This window comes from Acanthopagrus latus, chromosome 9 (assembly GCF_904848185.1).
Source record: "Acanthopagrus latus isolate v.2019 chromosome 9, fAcaLat1.1, whole genome shotgun sequence".
In the NCBI taxonomy this organism is placed as follows: Eukaryota; Metazoa; Chordata; class Actinopteri; order Spariformes; family Sparidae; genus Acanthopagrus; species Acanthopagrus latus.
In genome coordinates this window covers 13,327,550-13,350,883 of record NC_051047.1, presented here as the reverse complement: position 1 = coordinate 13,350,883, position 23,334 = coordinate 13,327,550, and the positions used below count along the sequence as shown (strand labels likewise).

At 42.7% G+C, this 23,334-nt stretch overlaps 2 protein-coding genes across 2 annotated transcripts; both read left to right on the top strand.

Annotated features, from left to right (window-relative positions):
* The first annotated feature begins 11,263 nt into the window (after positions 1-11,263).
* si:ch211-199f5.1 (protocadherin-8) lies at positions 11,264-15,684 on the top strand. The gene is made up of 3 exons (XM_037109862.1): positions 11,264-14,174; positions 14,289-14,487; positions 14,977-15,684. The coding sequence occupies exons 1-3, from the start codon at positions 11,745-11,747 to the stop codon at positions 15,288-15,290; spliced, it is 2,943 nt and encodes a 980-aa protein (XP_036965757.1). The 5' UTR covers positions 11,264-11,744; the 3' UTR covers positions 15,291-15,684.
* A 2,291-nt stretch (positions 15,685-17,975) lies between these two features.
* cnmd (chondromodulin) lies at positions 17,976-22,436 on the top strand. Its single transcript, XM_037110074.1, has 7 exons — positions 17,976-18,047; positions 18,206-18,340; positions 18,853-18,993; positions 19,111-19,224; positions 19,355-19,508; positions 21,481-21,668; positions 22,209-22,436. Exons 1-7 carry the CDS (start codon positions 17,976-17,978, stop codon positions 22,434-22,436), a joined length of 1,032 nt encoding a protein of 343 aa, XP_036965969.1.
* The last annotated feature ends 898 nt before the right edge of the window (positions 22,437-23,334 follow it).

Sequence of the window (23,334 nt, the reverse complement as noted above, 5' to 3'; positions counted from 1 at the left end):
GGGAGCAGAAAAGAAAAACTTCAAAACTCCCTTTTTTTTTTTTTTCTTCTCTCCCCTACTCCCCGCCTGCACCCAAGTGTCATTCACGAGCTCTCCGAGCACTTTGTCTCTCCTTCATTAATTGTCTCAGTGCCACGTCACGTGCCTTGACTACAGCCAGTGCTGTAACTCGGGCTATTCCCCTGTGTCTTGTTCACGTTGATAAGTTCAGAGAAAGATAAGGTCTGCGCAGGCTGGTTCATCGGGGGGGAGAGATATCGTATATGGAAAAAAAAAAAAAAAAATGAGGAAAATGTGTTTTTGTTTCCTGATGGACTGAATTAATCTTTGCTTTTCAGGTACGCCGCTTTTCAGAAATTCAGGCGCAGGAGTTTATCTATGCTCGCTGTCAAATAGATTTCAAGCATTTAGCGTGCCAGACAAATAAGCAGTGTAATAAATCATCCCTTTTTGTGTTGTTGCAGGGCTTCACAGCGGCTGCTGTGCTGTGCGGACAGGCCGTTTGAAGTTCAGGCACTTTCATTACACACATGTCAACAACATGTACAAAGTTTAATGGTCCTGCAGTGAACTCGAGGGCGAATTCTCTACACTTCCACTGGCAAAACGGAAAGCCTATTTTTCTTTTTCTTTTTTTTTTTTTCTGAGGAGATTATTTTTTCACCCAGCAACTCGATACACACCACGGTATTATTATCATTTTTCTTTAAATCCTACTGTGCCCATGTGTCGAGAGAGAAACGGTGTCATGTTTAATTAGCAAATTCTCACAGCGAATGCGGACACCTTGTTGACACATCCATTCCACATGAGCTATTGCTGATTCCTTTGAATACAATTTACATAATTATACCTCATCCAGTCCTGTGAAGCACATGCCTCGAACACCGTGTTGCTCGCAGCAAAACAGCGTGAGCAGAAACAGCCATATTAACGCTCGTGGCAAGAAAACACTAAATGCTGGAAGCCGCCTCCTCCATCTGCATTGTATGAGACGTGATGGTCTCGCTGCGTTTACAGATATGACCCCCAACCCCCCCATGTGCGCTCACACACACACACACACACACACACACACACACACACACACACACACACACACTCTTACACACATTAACACCGCCTCCTCTTAGATATACACACAAAAAGAGAAAATCTCACTGCCTGTGAAAGATGACCTAAATTTCTACAATGCTTTGCACTTACTGTACATATTTAAGTTGATCTGCCTTCAATATGCAAAACCCAGGGAGTACCACCTCATTGGAAAACATAAATTCTCATTTACATGCACAGTAATGCAAGGCGAGACCCACCGCCGGTGAGTCTATAAGCTCGATGGTAACATTCAAAGTCAAACAACACACGTCCACCCCCCCAAAGAACAATGAAGCATGACAGTCTGAATTGCCAGAACAGTACTGTCAGAGGGCTCCTCCAAAGCTCAGAGCATTGAATTTCCCTCAGAATCTTGTCTTGCTCATCTAATAACTTTGTTTATGTCTGCTGTGGGACACGTCTGGAGAGACACCTTGAACACTGGGATACAGCTCTCAGTCCAAACATAAAGCGAGAAATGAAATATTCACCCGCATGATTGTCTCCGAACTCCAGAAGAAGAATCAATAAAACATAACATTGGCTTCTCTCTCTGAGTTTAAGGCTTCCGATGGGGTTTGAAACCCCCATGTGACGTCTGAGGCTTTACTCTCGCATATGAAAACACCAGAGTTTTATTTTGATGTTTGAATTAATCAGCGGAGAGCGTCTTCAGAACAAAAAGATCTGATGTTGCCTGTGGGATCTGTGGCCATCTGAGATTTCGCAGCCTGTATTTAAAAGCATGTTTTGAAGAATGCATTTTCAACAGCCTATAATAAGCTAAGACGATCCATAATGCCTCTCATATTCGCTCTACAAAACTCGTCTTTTTTCTCCTCGCGCACCACATATTTCTAATGTCCCGATCCCTCCCTTTGGTGAGTTAAATTGACTTCAAAGAGTACGTGTTGAAAATAAGTGTTGACTCAAATAACCTCAGTGGAGAGTGCGTTAACTTTCATGTGAAGGGTGAGCCCCTCTGAAGTGTGTCACCACTGGCAATACAATGAGGCAATTTTATGCGGACCAGGTCAACATATGTAGGTACCAATGGAAGACAAAGGAAACAGCTAGATGGGAGGGGAGTGTGACCCCATTACCGTCTTATCTCCAAGTTGAAAGAAATCCTCTCAGCCCCCGACTCTGTAAATAACAGCAAAAGATAATTATGTGTTAATTTTTTGTCTTTAGAGGGAGGAGCTGGTGGGCAGATTGTGCTATTTCCCAGTTATAGTGCTAAAATATGCTAGCTAACTTCGGATTTAGCATACAGATATGAGAAGGGTGTAACTCTTCTCATCCAACTTTGGGCAGTGGAGCAATTAAACATATTTTTTTCAAAACGTCAAACCTTTCCTTTAACAGTTAACAGCTAACACTTTAGATTACAGCCTGCGATGAATAGCGTAGGCCTACAGGGTTTTCTCGACCCTTGTATGACTTAGGCACACACAACACGTAAGCCGTTCTGGGCACCACTGAAGCTGAATAATTATAAAACCAAAGTGATCTAATGGTTGTATTTGCTCACCAGCGGACTTTAGTCATTTAGTCATTCAGCCTCTTGTTTGTTGTTTATTTACTATTTACTTAACTATTTAAATTCAATAATAAACCAAGATAACATGAAATTGCATGTTTGTTTGTTTTTTTAAATCAGAAAATAGAATACACAAACCTATGGAAAGTTTGAATGTTGGAAGTTAAAGCAACATAATGTAGAAACTGGCATTTTGCGTGATTTGGCACAGTTTCTGAGTGCAACGCCACTGTTTCAAATACAGATCCCAGGTCTGTAACAATTTGTCGAATGTAACGTGGGTGCTAACTACAAACAAAACGTCATAACAATGTTATGTGTTAAAGTAAAGAGTAAACATTCAGCCTATTAAAAGACACTACGCCATCTAACGATTTTGAAGTGGTTTATTCTAAGGTACAAAAGTTACATAGCATTGCTTTAAAAAAGATGTATACTCAAGGTAACAGAAGATATCGAAATATTAGAGGTAGAGTTTTACCTACTGCCTGCAACACGGCACTTGGGAGGACTTCACAAATGCCAGAACTTACATTGTCAGTGCTTTTAATTGCAGGATGCCCATTTAAATATGAGCTCACGAAGACTCAAGTAGATATTTAGGAACTATGTTATTCACCTATACTTATTCTGTTACCATCTGTCCAACTCTAATGTAGGTCAGTAGTATAAGATAATTTTGGAATAAATCACTGCGGATTCACAAAGTGCTATATAGAACTAATTACTACATCTTCCCCCAACATCTAGCTTTGTTGCTCAGTGAAGGTCACACTGTGCCTCATAATAATAGAAGAGGTGCGGTAGTTAAAATACCACCTACTCTGTAAACTGTTATATCTCTATTCCTCACATCTCTTCTCTTCATCCATTCTACCTGCATGTATGTAACAGTACATGTTATAGTGCTGCACAAACGACTCTGTAAATTGCACAGTTCCTACTGAGCGGTGAGTACATTTGATTGATCTGTAACATAATAATTAAGCTCACACTTCACAAAGCCAGAACTACGTGTTAATAGCCTTTGCTGATGTGTCAGATGGACCACTTAAACCGAAATGTAACTCAAATGTCATATTTTATTGTCAAGTTGGGCACGGGCAGAATAACTGACATGAAACATTAAGAGTTGGAGAGACATAAAACGAGTCTGGCTTCTCGAAGACGTTGAATATTGAGTTCTTTAAGGCAAGCGATCTCCCGCTACAGCAATATTCAGGCGAGCTGAGCTCCCCCATATTATAATTTGCCTCTGATTTCTAATCTTTGCGAGAGAATGCGAAGCCAAGTGCCTTCCACAAATGCAGACTATCATGGCATTTCTTAAGGCACATTATGGACCAGAGTGATTAGAGAACTAAAAAGGCATCCCTTGAAACTGAATGCATTTACAATCCCATTAAATATGGAATTGTGTCTGTGGGCCAACAGTAAATTTGAAATATCTTTTTTTTCCCTGCAACAGTTCCCCCTCTCTCTCTCCTTTTTTTTCTTCTCATACATTTTCTGTTTGCCGCCTGCTTCCTTCACTCTCTTGCTGAATCTGTTTGAGGCTGTGAATAATTTGCCAGTAACTTTCATGGAAATAGCTACACTCACCACAATTATATAGCATTAATCATGAAAATGCTATCATGACTTTCCATCAGCATCATGCAGACACTTTTTTTTATTACAAATGACAGTTGATTGCTTCCACCGCCAATAAAAAACAGTTATATGAATTGCTACAAAGACATAAAAATGAAATATTAATACGATATGTAGCTTGAATTCAGAGCCTGCAGGATGCTGTATAAAGTCTCCTTGCAGAAGTGACCTTGAGCTCATGTAGTGGAATATTTTATATCTTTTTTTCAAGTGTCAGATTCTGCTCTCTGTGTTATTATCATTTTCACCTGTAGTGCACCGCTTAGTTGGACCATGCAGCTCGAATCTCTGACAGGTCATAATGAGCAGAAAAAACCACCGCTGCAGAAAACATTCCACATATTTCACATGCTTTGCGATCGCCGCACACGATACAATTAAATATGATATGTAAATGAAGCAACAACAACAAACTGTGGAAGGTGCACACCACAATAAAAGCACCCATCTGCTAAGTAACCTTCTCGGCCATAAACAACCATTTACTTATCATAAATTCACATAAACTCCTCCGTGTCCCAGTTCAAACTAATGCTGCATTGTAGTCTAATAATCCATCTATCACCGCAGCCATTTGACCTGGTTTAATGTAATCCAGAGAGAATCGCCCACACTGAATCCATGATCACCTATGTTCTCATTAAAGCACAAATCAGCCTACATTATAATATGTGGCCTTTAATTAAGCTGAACGAAGAAGTAAGGTTTATAAAAAAGGTTTAATTAATTGTCCAGAATGGTTTCTACTCAATTTTACACTTCAGCATTGACACTATGACACCAGTCTGAGAATTATTTCACTGGGAGAAAGTGTCTCCACTTTCCTTGAGTTTGATAAAGATGATAGTAATCCATCCTCTATCTGTTACAATATTAACTCCACTAATCAATGTGAAATGTTCTTCAACCATGAAAGGAGAGAGATTTGGGCAAATTGTAAACAAAACCCTAACATGTTATCACTTTACAAAGTTCATGGTGACAATTACTACAACCATCATTAATAAATGGTTAATGTTAAGTTAATAACACTTAAGTTATTTCACTGTTATCAAAAATTCAAATGCTTAATAAACCATTTATAAATGAGTTACTTATTGTTCAGTTGCAACTGATTAATATAATATTAAAATTTGGCTTTGTAAATACTATGTTTTTTCCATCTACATTATAAACGTTCAGATTTTTTGTTTCATTCAACATTCAAAATTCAACTAAAACTATCACTGGAATGTGAAGAAGGAGCATTTTTGACATTATGATGCACTGTAAACACCAACACCCACCTGGTCCCTGAGCTCCCAGCCTGAACTGCTAGCTGCGTGGCTAACTGAGCTCAACAGCAAAGAGCAGCTGCAGTTTGTGGCCCCTCTTTGTTTTGAGTGCGTACAACAGGTGGCCAGTTCTTACATCCTGCACCTTTAACCCAGCTCAAGTCTAAAGTGTTACAGAGTTCAGTTGGCTAACTTGTTTGCACACACTTGCCTGTAGTGCCTACACATGCAGCAGTAGTGGTGGAAGGAGTATCCAGATCATTTTCTTTAGTGAAGGTACCAAAACCACTGTGAAATACTCCACTTGAGTAAAAGCATGTGTTATAAGCAAAATGTTCTCAAAGTATCAAAGGTTAAAGAACCCTGCCAGTGATTTACAAGTTTTTTTTATCTGTTTTTTATCTGTTACTTTTGGATGAAAATGACTGCCGAATTACTGTATGTTTCATTTTATTGCTGTTGATGTTAAGGTTTGAGACATTATTTTACAAACTGCTGAGTAATTCAATCTACGGTTATGTGTCATATTGTATAAGATCTATTAGAACCAAGTATCTCTAAAAGGTTTGATATTCACAGTCTCAGAAAAACAGCTTTCTGCTTTACAACGGTTCGTTTTCAAGCTAATCCAAGAGGGTGTTAAATAGTTTATTTAGCTTATGAATGAGGGAGACTTTATTCAGCCATAAAGGAACGCATCATCCTTCATCTTATCGCAAACATTCAAATTGAAAATGATAAAAGATTTAAGGAGATACAAGGTTTTTTCGCACGGAATGAAGGAAATGAAAAATTATAATTTGAAAAGGAGCCTGTGATGAAAGAGTAAGAAGTATTTGCCTCTGAGATAAAGTAGAGCCATGTAGTTGATCATTGCAGATATAGAGCAGCATTAAAGTTTACTCTGGGTTGTGTTTGTGTCCAGCTAATGAATGAAAAGTCCAGAATTCACTCTCCTTTTTGCTCTGTTATGGTCTCCCCCAACTCCTGATAAAAATAGTACTGGGCTCTTTGGCTGCTGAATGCTCAACTATGTCCACAAGCAAGTGTCTAGCTCCGTCTTTATCCTGGTTGGGGCAGGGCCTTTCTTTCCTCTGGGGACTCCAGTTTCCCTGCACCATCAAAACGTGTACATTAGGTTAATTCTCCAGACACTTCCCCTGACCAAGGCACTGGTGTAGAATCTGGAGTAGGTCCCCAGGCGCTGTACGTTAGCTGCCCACTGCTCCCTCGGCATGAGTTAAATTCAGAGAACCAGTAATTCTTCTTCTTCGTCTTCCTCTTCTTCTTCGTCTCCTTCCTCTTCTACTTTAAATAATTGTCTGCCGTTGCTCGAAATGATACTGATGAGAGCAGTCTGCGTGAATCAATACTACGGACCATATAACAAAAAGCAGAGCCACAAAATGCTAAAAACGCTCCATAAAGCTAATGGAAATGGAGAGCGAGGTGGTAATCCTCCGTGGGTTTGTCACTGCTAACAAGCACATGGTCATTTCATCCATTGTTTCTATGAAAATACTGATTAGTGCTGCTTTTATTGTAACCAGTCTTCTTACAAAATCCCCCTGAGTGCGGTGCCAACGCCGCCATTTTTCTCAATTTCATCCCCAGTGGAGCACCGCCAAATTTAGCCTCTTGTTGACAGCACAAGTTAAAGAAAACATCAGACATCCACGTGGACCCGGTGTGAATTGGGACCATCACAGAAAAACACAGTAAAGAAACCCAATGACAGAAGAACAGAATATTTTTACCTTCAGACTGGTGGTACTACACACCGGACCCTTGTGTCTTTGAGCGTTGGAAGAAATTAATTTGGGGATGGAGGCGGAAGCAGGTGAAAATGAATTTTCTGCATTTGCATCGGAATAAATGTTCCGTGCGTTGCCCAAATGTGTTATCTCTGCCGGATTTCAGCTTGAAGGGATCTTCATTTTCCTTATCAACATGAAACCTCTGCACACTAATCACACTGATAGTGCAGTGAGTAAATAACTCGGGAAACTTGCTTTTATATTTCTATAAAGTGGACGATTTCGACAATGTGCTTCAAGAAACATTGTCAGCCTTGGTGTAACCCAAATAAACAGGAAAAATTATCAGTTATTGCCTGTATTTGTAGCAGTTTTAACATATGATCTTATTCTAAAACAAGATCTTAACACTGTTTGCTCCTTCGTGTGATAACCTCTGCTTTAATAAAGTACATACAAGCTGTCAAAGTTGTTTTTCTCCATTAGCTGGAAACTTTTAACTGTAAAATTGCCCTCCTACCTTTGTTGTTTACTGCAGCCGTTTCTCCTTTCAATGTGCCTCTGTGGGCTTTTTCACAATGTTTCAGATTATTATTGCTATTGTTAGTGTTATTGTATCAGATTATTGTTTGCGCTTCAACAGCAGCACGCCGTGGACTCTGGCTGACTAATGAATCATTCCCAGCAAAACACACACAAGCTGTCAACTTAAACAGCTCTCTTCCACACCTCATTTAGAAACACAGTAGATGGAGAAGCTAGAAGTAAATAGTCAGAGATGAATAGTGAGCAGAGGCCCCCGAACAAGTGATTTCTATCCAGATTTTGGGTAGTAGAACAGTTATACTCCAGGGTTTCTCTGCTGTATTGTGCAGTCTCCACAGCAGCAGAACAAAGAAGCGCAACAAACATAATTATGGTGGGGGGAAAAAAAAGTCACTCCATCAAATCTAATAAGCTCCAGTAGAGGTTGGAAAGAGTATTCAAAAAGAAAGAATGGGCATGCAAACATATGTAGGTGGAAACTAAATCAGATCCCACATTTCAGTTTTCGAAGAATGTGGCGAAGAATCTTAACAAGTGTTGACATACTACACCTGTACAACAAAACAGGAGCATGAGTGCAATCCGGTACAGTACTCAGATGAGCCGGAGAACTGTCGATCAATGCAGTGGTGGAATATTGATGTTACGGATCGTGGTGGTGTTGCACTATTGTCTGACACATGTTGCGGTAACACTCACAATAGCGTACAAAATCAATAACTAATGATTAAGTAACTAGTATTAGAGAAAGCTGTTGGGTAACTAATAAACATGATGACTCACTTAACATGAAGATGCTAACAAAAGAAAAAGTGATTCATGATTCATCAATAAGTAATTAATGCGTCCTCACTACTTCCTGCCAATCAGCAAGTAGATGATAGTTTAAAGGGACAACACATCAAGAAGGTGGTCAGTATGACTATTCATAATGATGTTATCATTACCCAAAGATTCATTAATGTAGTATTTCCTGTAACTTATCAGTCTGTTCTCAAGTCGCTCCTGATTCAGTCCTTACTCGTTCTTCAGTAACTAATAATCAGTCCTCATCCTGCTGTCTGATGCTACCCAAGTAAAGTTGTGTCTCTGTGTCTTGTTAAAGGCTTCATATATGCGTGTATGTAATAAAAATCTAAAAAAAATTCCCTCACTAGTGATAAATTCTTCCCTGCGGTATTGAAAATGGTATTGAACATTGGTATTTTTCAATATATTGTATCCAAGCAAGAAAAACCAGCATTGCGACAACTCTTCATTGTACTGTGCCCGATTAGAGCACTTTGATATATGTACTACATGGTCAAAAGTATGTGAACAGCCAAACAGTCAATAAGTCATTAATGATCCATAAGCATTGGTGCTCTGCAACAGCATCCTCTGCCCTGCTAGGAAGAATCTACAATCGTCTGGATCCTGGAAACAGGGATTTGCAATTTTTTTAATCACAGGAGCTTTACAGAGATTGGCTACTGGTGTTTGGAGACCTGGCTCAAAATCATCATCCAATTCAACCCAAAGATGTGCTGTGATGGCGCTCTGTGCAGACGAGTCAAGTTCTTCCAACGCCAAACTTTGAAAACCATTTCTTCATGGGTTTTTAGCTTTTTGAATGTTGGCACTGTCATGTTGAAAGCAAGGAATCACTGCCAGAGAGTTTGAGGCACGCTATTGTCTTAAAGATCACTGTATGCTCCGGCGTTAAGATTTCCCTCAGCTGGAACTAAAGAGCTTATAGCCCCAAACCGCCACAAACCAAAAGCACACAAAAGTAAATAATAAAATGGGTGCTTGCATAGTGTAGTTCTCATTAAACTGCATAATGTAAAGGTGCAAAAAGTGAATGGCTCATCCTCATCATCATCATCCACTGAATGTTAGTTGAATCAGATGCAATCAGAAATTCATGACATAGGAAGTATTTTTAGAGTGGGGGGTTGCAGCCTAAACCCAGGAGATATATGTATGTATGTATGTATGTATGTATGTATATTAATAATTGTATATATATTTTCTTCTTTTATTTCTATTCGAAATCTAATTACCTGTATGTGTGCAGCATAAGGGGGACTACAAACTGACATTTCAGTGTGCAACCCAGTTTTGCACAAAGACAACGACCCTGAGAGGAGAAGGAGGTAAGATTTGGAAATTATAGATAAGGCTCTTATGAGGATAAGTTCACCCAAAATTGTTAACTGAACCTTCACAGCCAGTGGCGGTTCTAGGCCAGTTTTAATGGGGGGCGGGGGGCAGGCTGGGGCCAGCTTTTTTGTTAGGGGGCACATACAACCCAAGAAAAAAGACAAATATCTCATTCAGACAAGGGACAAATAGGACTTAAAACAGTGTTTACAATTTCAACATTTTTTATCAGGTGGTTAACTGCTGAGACTCTTTATTTCTGCCTTTCCCTCATTTCCCATCATGGCACGAAATCTGTCATTGCCTTATTGACGCAGACTCTCTGTTGGGGGGGGCTACGGGGGTCCAGACTCCTGTTGCCCCCCCTCCCCTCAAATCTGCCCCTGTCACAGCAAAAGGCCTAGAGCATTCTCCTAAACAACTGGTATAGATGGGGACTTGTTTTAAAACGTAAAGTAAGGCTCTATGTTGTTGTGTGATTAAGTCTCCAGTAGCCCTGAGATCAAAACTTAATTTGAGTCTGAAGTGGGTGCATGAGTTCAAATGCTGGGCTGCTGAGTAAATGTTTTTTTTTGTTTGTTTGTTTTTTTTTTAACTCAATTTGGGATCTCAAGGCTTCAGGAGACTTTGATTACACTGGACGAGCTGTCTGGAGACAGTTTTTTCGGTAGTGTCTTTGTGTGCCTTCCTCTTTTCTTCGTCTGACTTTCCATTGGAGCGGGGTTGAATAGACAATGACAGCATTTTTCCTTTTTTTTTTTTTTTAGGTGAACTTATCCTTTCACCTCAAAAAATGAGAATATATTCTCAGGTAAACCATTGAAAGCGCCCCTCTTTTTATTCACATGCTATTCTTCCATTCAAGTCACAAATCGGGATGTGTAACATTGTTCATGTCTTCATACATTTCAGATAACCAGAATATATATGAAAGAAAAAAAACACACACACACACTGCACGAGGTGATGGAGAGGTTGTGGAGGCTCTCTCGCCGAATGCGTCTCCAGATAATAAAAGCCTTTCTCGGATGAGATGCACCCCTGAACCGAACCTCTGCTCAGCCCTCCATAAAAAAAAAAGAAGAAGAAGACAATGGAGCTGGCCTTGTGAGAGCGAGTACGTGCGCACTCTCGCTCGCGCGCACACGCAGCTGCTCGCGTGCGCGCGCCCATTTACGCACCTGAACTCGCTCCATGGACAAGAAAGCGAACATCAAAAGGAGAAGAAAACGGGCTTCTTGCTAAATAAAACCATCACTCGGTAATGGCTGCAATAAGACGATAAACAGAGCAGGAACTATCTTCAAGCAATGGAATATCTGTTCTTTTCTTCTTCTTCTTTTTTTTTTTTCCTTTTCTGCAACTTCCCTTCAGTGTTCACTCTGAAAACAGGCTTAGAGCTTTTTCTTCTTCATCCTTTTTTTTTTTTTTTTTTTTCATATGGGGGTATTTTTAATTCTAGAGCGAGGGATTGGTCACACTTCGTCTCATTAGCATGAGGAGCCGTATAAACCCCCGCCACTGCAGAATTTTGAGCTGTGTAGAAGGCGAGGCAACAAGCGCGTCTGACTGGCTGCGCGCAAAAGGAGCAAGTAACTTTCACTTCCAGCCACAGTTCAGTTCATAAACGCGGGAGCTGCATGGAGAGCTCAGCACTCCAGAGGTGAACCGCTCTCATCCGCTCTGCGCGCAACGAGGCTGCTTACCGGGGGGAAGATCACCACGAAGATGGTACGGGGCCAGATTGTAACTTATTGGCACCGGTGGATTTTAATATTCTCCGTCCATCAGTTTTTATTTGCCTCTCCGGCTCGGTCCGAGGGAAATACTATTCGATACCAGACCAATGAGGAGGGCGCACCAGGTACGGTCATCGGAAACCTTGCCAAGGACATGTCCTTGAGTCTGTCTCATTCCTCCAAGACCAATTTCAGGATGATGAAACAATTCAACGCTTCATTCATCAGGGTGAGAGAAAGCGACGGGGAGCTCGCTGTCGGGGAGCGAATTGACAGGGAGCGAATCTGCAGACACATTCCACAGTGTCTCATTACTTTTGACGTGGTGAATTTCTCCAAAGATCGCTATAAATTGATTCACGTCGAGGTGGAAATAAAGGACATCAACGACAACTCTCCGGAGTTTCCAAACAGGGAATCTATAGTGGAGATCTCGGAGAACGCGGCCGTGGGCTCCCGGATCCCCCTGGACCCGGCTGCGGACGCAGACGTCGGGTCAAACTACATCCAGAGCTATCAGATTTCTGTCAACAGTCATTTCACCATTGATGTGCTCCTGAGAGCGGATGGGGTTAAATATGCGGAATTGGTGCTAATGAAGGAGCTAGACAGGGAGACTCAGTCATCATACACTGTGGACCTGGTGGCCACAGACGGCGGGAATCCATTCAGATCGGGGTCAACCAAGATCACCATTAAAGTGACCGACTTTAACGACAACAGTCCGGTTTTTGACCAGAACAGTTTCTCCGTCAGCCTGCCGGAGGACGCGCCGGTCGGCGCTGTCATCCTGGACCTGAACGCAGTTGATGCTGATGAGGGCTTGAACGGGGAGGTCGTCTACGGCTTCGGAAAACAGGTTTCTCACGAGATTCGAGAACTTTTCCAAGTGGATAACAGGTCGGGCCGCCTGACGCTCAGGAGCGCGGTGGACTTCGAGGACAAAAGCACCTACGAGCTGGACGTGCAGGCGACCGATCTGGGACCCAACCCGAGTCCCTCGGTGTGCAAAATCATCATTCACGTCACGGACGTTAATGACAATGCCCCAGAAATCAGCATCACCCCGATGACCTCCATCACCACGGGCATCGCGTACATCAGCGAGGCGGCAGACAAGGACAGCCTGGTGGCGCTGATCAGCACCCTGGACAGAGACTCGGGCGTGAACGGCCAGGTCCACTGCACGCTGTACGGCCACGACCATTTCAAACTCCGCCAGGCTTACGAGGACAGCTACATGATCGTGACAGCGGCCAATTTGGACAGGGAGAGGATCAGTGAGTACAACTTGACGGTCATGGCGGAGGATTTCGGGTCACCCCCGCTGAGAAAGATCACCCAGTACACCATCAGACTCAGCGACGAGAACGACAACGCCCCTCACTTCAGCAAAGCTGTCACCGAAGTTTCAGTGGTGGAAAACAACGCCCCCGGGGCCTACATCACCACGGTCCAGGCCACAGACGCGGACCTGGGCAATAACGGCAAGATCACGTACAGACTGGTGGACGGCCTCATCATGGGCTCCCCCGTGAACACCTTTGTGTCTCTGAACTCGGTGTCTGGCTCCATATACGCCCTGAGAAGTTTTAATTACGAAGTGATGAAACAGCTAGACATACACATCCAGGCGAGTGATGGGGGGTCACCACAGCTGCAGAGCACAGCTGTCATCAGGCTAAAAATAGTTGATCAGAATGACAACCAGCCCTCTATCATCGAGCCACCACTTTACAAGGGCTCTGCTGAGGTTTTCCTGCCCAAAGACGCACCTGCGGGTTATGTGGTAACCCAGATAAAGGCCACAGATGCTGATGAGGGAGCAAACGCGCAGCTGTCCTTTAAAATCACAGAGGGGGGACACCTGGGCTTCTCTGTCAACAAAGACACAGGGAAGGTGCACGTGAGCCGGCAGCTGACGTACGATCAGGCAGACAGTGTCAAAGTCACAGTGGCGGTCAGCGACCACGGCTCCCCCTCGCTCAGCTCCACGGCGGTCATTCACTTGAGCTTCACAGAGGGAGCCCTGCCCAGCATGCCCTCCTCGTCTCAAAATGGCAGCGAGGAGCTCTTCGAGTGGGACATGTCCATAGCCATCATCATCGTCCTGGCAGGGAGCTGCTCCCTCCTCCTGCTGGCCATCATCCTCATCACAACCATTTGCAACCGCAGGAGAAAGGAGACCAGGGAGGGGGGCTACGAGGAGAAAGAAGACGCGCCGAATGTGGAGCAAGTGGAAAGTGGTCACATCGATTCATTGATTGCCAGCCACAAAGGCAAAGCGTTTGATGCCCATCCATTTCCAGAGAAGCCTCCATTGGCCAGCAGCAACACAACAGAGGCAGCCTGCGAGGATGGCAGGCAGACAGCAGGCATCTTTGAGTCAAACAGCCGAGTGATGGAGGGCAAATTAAAGGCAAGTATTTTTATATTCTTTTAAAGTGTGCCTCAAACTGACTTTTTTTTTTTTTTTGTCTTTTTTGGCTTCCTGACTCAAAATCTGCGTGGGATGTGTTTGTGCCTTTCGCAGGGTTACTCCACGCTGCCGGGGTACGGGAAAGAGACGGTCAGGCCCATAACGATATGGAAGGGCAACTCGTTCACCACCATCTCAGCCAGAGATCCCCACATCAGTGGCAAGGACAGCGGAAAAGGGGACAGCGACTTCAATGACAGCGACTCCGACATAAGTGGGGACGTGCACAAGAAAGAGTCGCCGCCGACGAACAGTGAGTGTCACGAAAAAAAAAACAGAACTAAAGCCGCAAGAAATTCGGAGGGAAGATGAGAAGGTTTGGGGAGATGAGATCCTCGCTTTCTTATAGTGTGGGCTGTGCTTTAATCCAAGAAAATGCTCCACGCAGATCGCACCCAGTTACAGCAAAAGATTGTTTTCAGTGTCGAATAATCTGACAGTGACTTCTCATCGATTAATCATTTTGTCAGTAAGATGTTGTTTCTTTCTTTTCAAAGAATTTGAAAAATGCTGATAAAAACCCCAAACTGACTTCTTCAAATTGCCTCTTTTGTCCGAAGAAAAGCAGCAAATCTTTACATCCAGCCATCATTAGCTGGCAGTTCATTTTCTCTAGATCTATCAATCATCTGATTACCTGGGATCACTTTTTTTTTTTTAACCTCAACCAGGTGATCCAGCAAATGTGTTGGTTCTCCTCCCTGACAGCTCTACTGTTTCTCCCCCCCCCCCTCCACCACAGGTCTCTGGGCTTGCACGAGTGAATGCAAGGTGCTGGGACACTCGGACCGGTGCTGGAGCCCCTCAGCGACGCGGCCCAACACGAGCATGGCCTGTGGGCCGCATCTGTCAACTTTCTCCAAGACAGCTTCGCTTCCCCGCGACACCAGGAGGGAAAACTACTACCCGGCCCACTTGCCTAAAACCAACGGTCTGCAGAGCGTGTATGAGAAAGTCCAACACCAGGAGTTTGATTACATTCTCGTTGGTCCGCCCACGCCAGCCCGAATACAGGAAACGGATGAGATCTCCATCCCGGAATACACAAACTCTTAAAGCTCCAAAAAAAAAAAAAAAGGAAAAAGAAAAAAAAAAAAGGGAATTTGTCTTTCTACTGTACAGTTCTTTGATCTTAATTGACTCTATGTTGGGTTGTTGCTGTATTTTGTAGTATGTTGTGTCCTTTCGGCTCATATAAGACTGTTCATTGTATCATTGTGTAATATGCAAGATTTTTGTACATCAATAATATATTTTTCATAATGATTCAATGTAAAGAAGAATTTTATTATACATTTTCAAGAGCATGTGTTACTATTTAAGGGGCATGACCAATGGACATCGGGGCTGCGAGGGGGCCTTCCTGCTGTGGAAAACAATCAATATGAAAGATTGCCATGTGCGTGGTAGAGTTTTGTCACATTGTTGCACAAATAAAGAGTTAAAAATGTGGAAAACTGTTTTTGCTGTTGAGCTATTAGAGGACTTGAATGTAATCTCATAGTAAGTGTTCAACCTATTGTCCCGAGGAGACATTCAGAAAGTGTGCAGACTAACCTCAATTAGCCAACTGAATGCATTTCATTTGCCTTAAAGGCTTATAAGCTGCGGTAAATAAAATGTGCTCCTCCAACGATCACAGCCACGTTGATAAGTGTAGGCCAGTGTCATATACTTTCTATTCTACACAATGTAGTTATTGTGCCGCCTCCATTTGCATGCAAATAACGCCACGCTGATCAAATGCTCTTACAATTACATATTTTTTCTCGAAGGTCAAAGAATCCCCTCACCTTTTCTGATTGCCTTCCCAGCTTACCAATTATCCAGAAAATGTGGTTCAATCTGTTTCCAAGCAACAGCAGCACTGCACATTTGAATCCCACTTTTCTTACTGTGTTTTCTTCTTTTTCTGAGTTACAACAAGGACGGAGTAACCTTGACCACGAGACTACCTTTTCCGCCGTTGTCAAATCACAAAACTCATAATTAAGCAGAGGGTACGCCTGTGTGTGTGTGTGTGTGTGTATGTGTGCGTCTGCGATAGCGTGCGGTTTTGCAAGTTAGTGCTGTCTTAGCGTACCGCGGGAAGATAAAGACCTAGTTTGACTTCGGGGAGCGCAATCTGTTCACTCCCACTGACACCTGTAACCAGCCAGGAACTGGAGCACATCTGCATTATTCATACTCGCTCACAACGTTATTGACATCAGATCACTGGAGGTGGGCGATTCAAGGAAAGATGTGCAAGTATTGTCTGAAAAGCGTGGCCGACTTATTCGTGAGTACTGACATGTGGCGGGAGAAGCACTCCAACTGTGTGGAAATACTCCAGCACAAGCAAAAGTCCTGCAATGACTCGCTCTGAAGTAAGATATGCACAGTATGACAAAGTACATTTACTTAATATGTTTTACTTGAGTGAAAATACTCCACCACAACCTCCATTAAGAACCTTACATATTGAGTAAAGTGTATGTTGCATTCATGTTGCTTTGCATTCCGCTCTAGATGTTAAAGGTTGGTCTCATTTTAACAGCCTGTGGTATAAACTGTTAAGTTGTTTACTCTCCTGCAATGCATCATAGTCTATCAAATCTGTGAGAGGCAGGTGTCTCTAAAATGTCTAAAAAAATGTTAAAGTCATCAGAAAATCTATGCATTTTCCAGTTAATCCACAAGGGGTTTGAAAAAGTTCATTTAGCTGAAGAAGGAGGATCGTGTTCTCAGCCCGTAAAGGAACAGTTTATCACAAACAGATACGTGGTTTTCATGCACAGGATGAGTATGAACACCTGTAATACTTTGTTAAGTACATAAGTAGATTTTTAAGGTATCTGTACTTTACCTGAATATTTAGTTTTCTGATGATTTTTTGTTTTCACTCCCTAAATGTTTTGCCCAAATATGTGTACTTTCTCAAAATAGGCTTGATACTTGAAATATTCATTATTCAAAACGCTTTACCGTCCTCGAATTTTGGTATTTGATTTCCTGGGAATGAGATTTGGCAATCAGCTACCTTTGTGCTGCATTTAGGGACCACTCAGACGAAATCCTCTTGAATCTGCCTTTAAGTTTAATAATCTTTCAATGACATGAGCATCAGTTAGCTTTGCACAGAAATGGCCAAATGAAATGTCCTTGAGAGGGACCCTTTTTTTCCTTTGAGTACATTCCAGAGCCTGGTCCTCACTTTTACTTGAGTAAAGACGTTGAATCAGTACTTGTACTTTTACTTTGTTCACACGAGTATCTGTCCTTCTGCTTGTGTAAAGAATGCGTGGACTTTTTTTTGCCATCTCTGCAACCACAGTAATTAAAGCTCAGAGAAAAATGTTGCTGAGCGAAAAGTACAATATACACCTCTGAGATGGAGTAAAAGTTTCATGAAATGGCACTTTTTTTGTATTGTTATTCACATTCCAGCAGAGCACTTCCATGTTTTTCTCCTGACGCTGACTGAAAGGTCAGTTCATAACCTTTCTCCCGACCATTACATCACTGCCTTCAACTCGGGACAGTCTTTGCTGAGCTGCTTCAAAAGTCTGAAGCATTAGTTTGGTGCCGCAGGACGGCCGCCTTGCTTTAGGTACAACCTGGACCAGCAGGTAACATTCAGACGACAAATTTGGCTCGACTGTACGTCATTCGCACTGAGGCGTCAAAAAGCCTCCTGCTGGATAACCTGATTCTCCACAGAGAGGCAGCAGCATTAGTGGGGGAATTACAGAGGACATCATGAGAGAGGGTATGGAAAAAGTCCAAAATACCACTCATGGCTCCGGCTGTTTCGAACACTGCACGCCTCCGGTAAGACGGGCTTAAAAACTATTTGATTAGAAACATAAATGACATCCATGATGCGTGAATGAAACTCTTTAAAGGTTTTCCAGGAATGTTATCAGTCGGCCTGGTTGTCGCCGAGTGTGTGTCTTACTCTGCGTCGTCTGAATGTGAACTTTGCTCAGGAACAAAGCGCGCCGACCTCTGCTGCAGTCAGTCGCCTCCTGAGATTCGGAGCCGTGGCTCTTATTGTCGGCGCCGTGTTGATGCTGTGTGCATCCACGGCCGCTCTCTACCTGTGGAAAGCCAGCGATAAAAACGTAAGTGTTGACTGAGGATTACGCTTGCAGTGCCCCCTTTCAAGATGCAGATGTGTGGAGTGAAAACAGGGAGGCTTTGTGTTGCTTTTTTTGGCGGGAAACGGAAAGTAGATTACAAAATCCCCTAATCCTATCAATAATCATATTCATCATCACAACTCAGGCCGTGAAATTGCATCTAATTCCGCCGACAATGCATGCAAACTTAATAAATTGCTGCTGCTGCTGCTCTCCTCCGTCTTCTGTGCGGCGGTGTAATGTTTATTTGTGTCTTATTGAGCTCACCTGTAGGGCAGACGTTCCTTTCAAGGTCTGCAGAAGCATCCCCCGTGGTGTTTTGCTCAATTCTCGGTGTGCTTAAACTACACAGGATTTCTGCAGGAGAGGCAACACCGACAATTACGGGCACAGGGGAAGCTTGTTTTTCTCTGTCTCACTTCTATTGTGTCTGCCACAGTGCGATTTACATAACTTGACTAATCAGTCATTCCGACGTTCCACTCTGCTGCCAGGTTTATAATGTTCGATACAGTATGAACATCAATGGGGAGGTGAGGGACGGTTCCGTGGAAATTGATTCTGACAACAACCTGGAGCGATTTAAGACTGGGAGTGGAGCTGAGGAGGCTGTGGAGATTCATGACTTTCAAATTGTGAGTGAGTTTGTCCTTGTTCTCTCTTCCTGAGGTAGTTCAGCTGAGACTTTGTGTGTGCTTAGCAAAGTAGCAAAGCCGTGAGTGTAAACATGGCATCTCTGTGATTTGGTGCAGGGAATAACCGGAATCCGCTTCTTTGGAGGAGACAAGTGCTATATAAAATCCCAAATCAAAGCCAGCCTTCCACACATGGGAGCTCACAACAAAGCCTCGTTGATGTTTGACCTGGTATATGCACACCACTTGACAGAGAACGTTGAGAATTGGGGGGGGGGAGAAATTACAGAGGATCTGCTGCTTGCTTTTAACACTGTCATTTCTCAGTGAATCAAGGACATTATCTGTTTCTTCCTGCCAGACAGATGAAACCATGCCAGTGAGGTTTGATGAGGAGCTCCTCATATGGGTTGCAGCTGAGCAGCCGCTGAAGGACACCAGCTTCCTGAGCAACAAAATTCTGGGTCTTTGTGGGGAACTTCCCATTTACTGGCTCCAGCCTATCTATCCTAAAGGTTGATTTCTTCTCTTCTTTCTGGCAATTATTGATTCACTCCCGTCTACAAAACTAGTCTGCTGTCAAAGAGCGCGGTCCACTCAAGTGATTCCCAATCAGGGGTACTTGTATTTCAGAGGGAACCCAAGGGGTTCTTGGAAAGATTGAAGCGAAGCTCAACTAATCTAATGAGTCGGCTGCAGCACGTGAACACCGCATTGCTCACTTCATGCATGCAGGGGGGCTTAAAGCTGCACAATGCAAATTTAGGGAAATCAAAGTCAGAAACATAATATTTACAATGTTAATCAGGTAAAAACACAAACTTAATAATAAGTATCTAGTTCCATAACTGAATAAACAAGATGTTCTCAGAAAATAGAAATTCCAATAAATAAATAACATTTTTAAAGGAGAAAATATTTCAAAAAATACAGTCCACATGACACTATTTGAAGCTAAATATAAACAGTAAACATAAGTAAAACAGTTTAAAGTTGTGTTATCCCCAGAGAAAAGTTTTTTGATAACAATATACATTGACCAATTTAGATTTTTCTCGTCTGATTAAAATTTCCTCCACAAAGCTACATAGTGCTTCTTTAAAGATAGCAGGTGACAGGGACGACTGAATAACAGCTCATTTTCAGCTCACTGTTTTTCAACCATTTATCCATAACCTTTAACAGGTGCGATATAAATAATTGTAATTTGAAATATTCAAAAATGAACTTAAATGATCACCAGAATGTGAAGAAATAACAAGAATAACCTGCAGGTTGACGCTCCAGTGCTAACTGTGTGAACACTCCCCTGGCACTCTGAGCTCCCAGTCCAGACCACTAGCTACATGGCTAACTGAGCTAACTAACTGCAGCAAACAGTTAGCATCAGCAGCTACTCCAGGTGATATGCTACAGTTGATTGATTGAATTATACAGGTGGCCAATTCTTCCATATTACATCTTTATTACACCAGTACTTGTGTTCAGTATATCAGCAACTACCACAACTGCTGCTTACTGTGGCTGTCGTTAGCCAATTAGCTCAGTTAGCCATGCAGCTAGTGGTTCAGACGGAGAGCTCTGCAATTAGAGGAGCATTATTAGTGTTTACGCCAGTAGTAGGATTTCTGGACTGGGACGCCTGGGGCTAGCTATTTAGCATGCTAACTTATGTAGATAGTACCTCTGCTATACAATACATAGACATCACAATGTCAAAACTGCTGTTTCATCACATTCTTTTGACAAATTTTACAAAATGTTTGACTGATTCAACGAACATACTGCTCCTTCAATCCCAGGTCATGTTTAAAGTTTCACGTCTTGAGACATTAGTTTGTTCATTGGCAGACAGAGAGGGATCATCACTGACCATGTGTATAATGAGTTTCTCAGATTAATTGAAGAAAAGTTGATTTTCGAGTCTCAATCTCGTCAATAACTGATGCTTTGGGATGGTGGCCGACCCATCCTACAATCCCAAAGCGTCAGTTTTTGACGAGTTGGGAGTGAGACTCAAAAATCAACTTTTCTTACAAACAGCCCCTTTAAAGAGCCTATCTACTGACAGCATCCTTCACTTAATCTGACAAGGCCGGATACATTAGAGAAAAAAGGGTTGTGAGCTACAGTACAAGTGTATTTCGTTTGAATTATTGTCCATTCTCTCATAGTTTATTCATATCTCGGTTGCCCTGCTTATCTGCTGACACACTTGTAAAATCCCGATTCTGAGAAGTTGCCGAAACACTGGAACATCTCGAAACACACACTCCATTTAGAGCCGTACACCAAAAACAGCTCCGGCTCTTGTATCAAAAGAGAATGATCTTGAAATATGCAAGACTGCCTGAAATCACTGCTGCTAATTTAATAATTCAGGACATGCGAGACAGTCCCAGCTATGTAGGATTGAGCTCTGAGGACATGTATGGTGCCTTGTGGATGTTGACCCAATACTCCTGCCTCTCGTGGCTGCTGTAACAGATGGGGAGAGGAGGAAGAGAGACACACAGCGAGCCAAACGGCAGTTTAACATGGAGGAGTTGGAGGCAGCTGCCGAGGAGAGGGGCCCGGTGAGTCAGGCAGAGGAGGGCACCTCCAGAGCTGTGGAGGAAGAGGAGGGAGGACAGTCCACCGCGGGGTCAGCGTACAATCCTGAAAACCCCTACCACGTGAGTGCCAGCCGCAGCGACAATGCCGTTGACGATAAACAAGCTCCAGAGCTGGTGAATTTTTGATTAACTACCAAGAGGCATACACTGAGCCCTGAAGCAACCCTCAAAGTAACATTATGAAGCGAAGTTTCTCTGTTTGTCAACACTTTTCCTGCATAACACCCCGCGCCAGCCTTGTTAAAACATGTGCTCTCACAGAAATAGAAGTGTTAACCTGGATTTAGTCAGCTGTGAGTTTACTGTATACTGCTGCGGCTGTTGAGAGGGTGTCATATTAGTTGCTATAATTACAGGTCACAGGGGTAACAGCTGCCATTCCATATTGATGAACTTATGAACTGAAGTGAAAATTCCCATCGGTTATAAAAATTCATGTTGCCTTCGAGAAGCATAGTCACATGTTTGGGAGGATGAGAGGATCTTTTTTTTTTTTTTTTTTTTGAAAAACATCTGACTTGCAAATGAGTGTAAATTTAGAAGAAAAAAAAAAAAAAAGATCCTCTCCGAAAAAAAATTTACATTGCTTCCAAACTGCAGCGCAGCGGAGCGGCCGGAGAGGAAGGCGCCATGACCTTTGACACCATGTTGGACCACCAGGGGATCTGCTGCTCAGAATGCCGGCGCAGCTACACTCACTGCCAGAGAATCTGCGAGCCTCTGCGCGGCTACTGGCCCTGGCCTTACAACTACAGAGGGTGCCAGGTAGCCTGCCGCGTCATCATGCCCTGTCGCTGGTGGGTGGCACGCATTTTGGGTGTTGTGTAAGAAACCATGCTACATTTGTGAGAAATCATATCTTTTTTTTTTTTTTTTTTCCCTCCCAAAGATCCCTGAGGTCTCTTATTTTATTATGCATGCAGATATTTATTTTCCGAGTTTGACTAGCGGAGAGCTATGCCTGTTAGCATGAAATGGATATCAGGATTTTCTGATATGACAAATATATTTTGCGTTTCCTTTCTTTTCGTATGCATGCACCATTTCTTCTCATACACTAAAACTGGAACACATAGATGGCATGTTCCTCTTCACAGCAACAGACTCGCAAATGAGCCCATTCGTGTTTTTTCTTCATCATGTAATACCCAGGCTTAATGCACTGTACTGTGTTTAATGGAAGGTATGGGACTGAATCCAAAGGCTGAGCGGATCATGTACCTTTTCTGACTGAGTAGGCTTCAATAAATTCTAATTACAGTATATGCTGGCTTTGATGTAGATGTTTTTTTTTTTTTTTTGTGTGTGTCACATCTTGTTTCCATGGTTCCATGGGGTGCTTTTCTGATAAAACTGAAGTGACAGCAGTGGTTGCCATAACTTCCATTCACAGCTCAGAATCAGTTTGAGGGCAATGCAATTTGTGCACACTGACATCTGCATTGATGTGGACTAATGCGAGATGGGTGTCATGGCGATGATGGGAAATATTTCCATAGAAGTGACATTTTCTGTTAAATAAATAAATCAATACTTTTCTTCTGTGAAAAGAACGGGGAGTAGATGCTAAGCTACCAAATGACATGATCACAGAGACGGGCTTTTTTTTTGTTGTTTTTTTTCGTCCCCCGCGCAGCTGTTACTGGGGCTCGTGGCGTAAGCTATTCTCAATACCTCAAAATCAAAAGAAATCAGATTACTATCTCTAAAGCCATATGCCAACTTC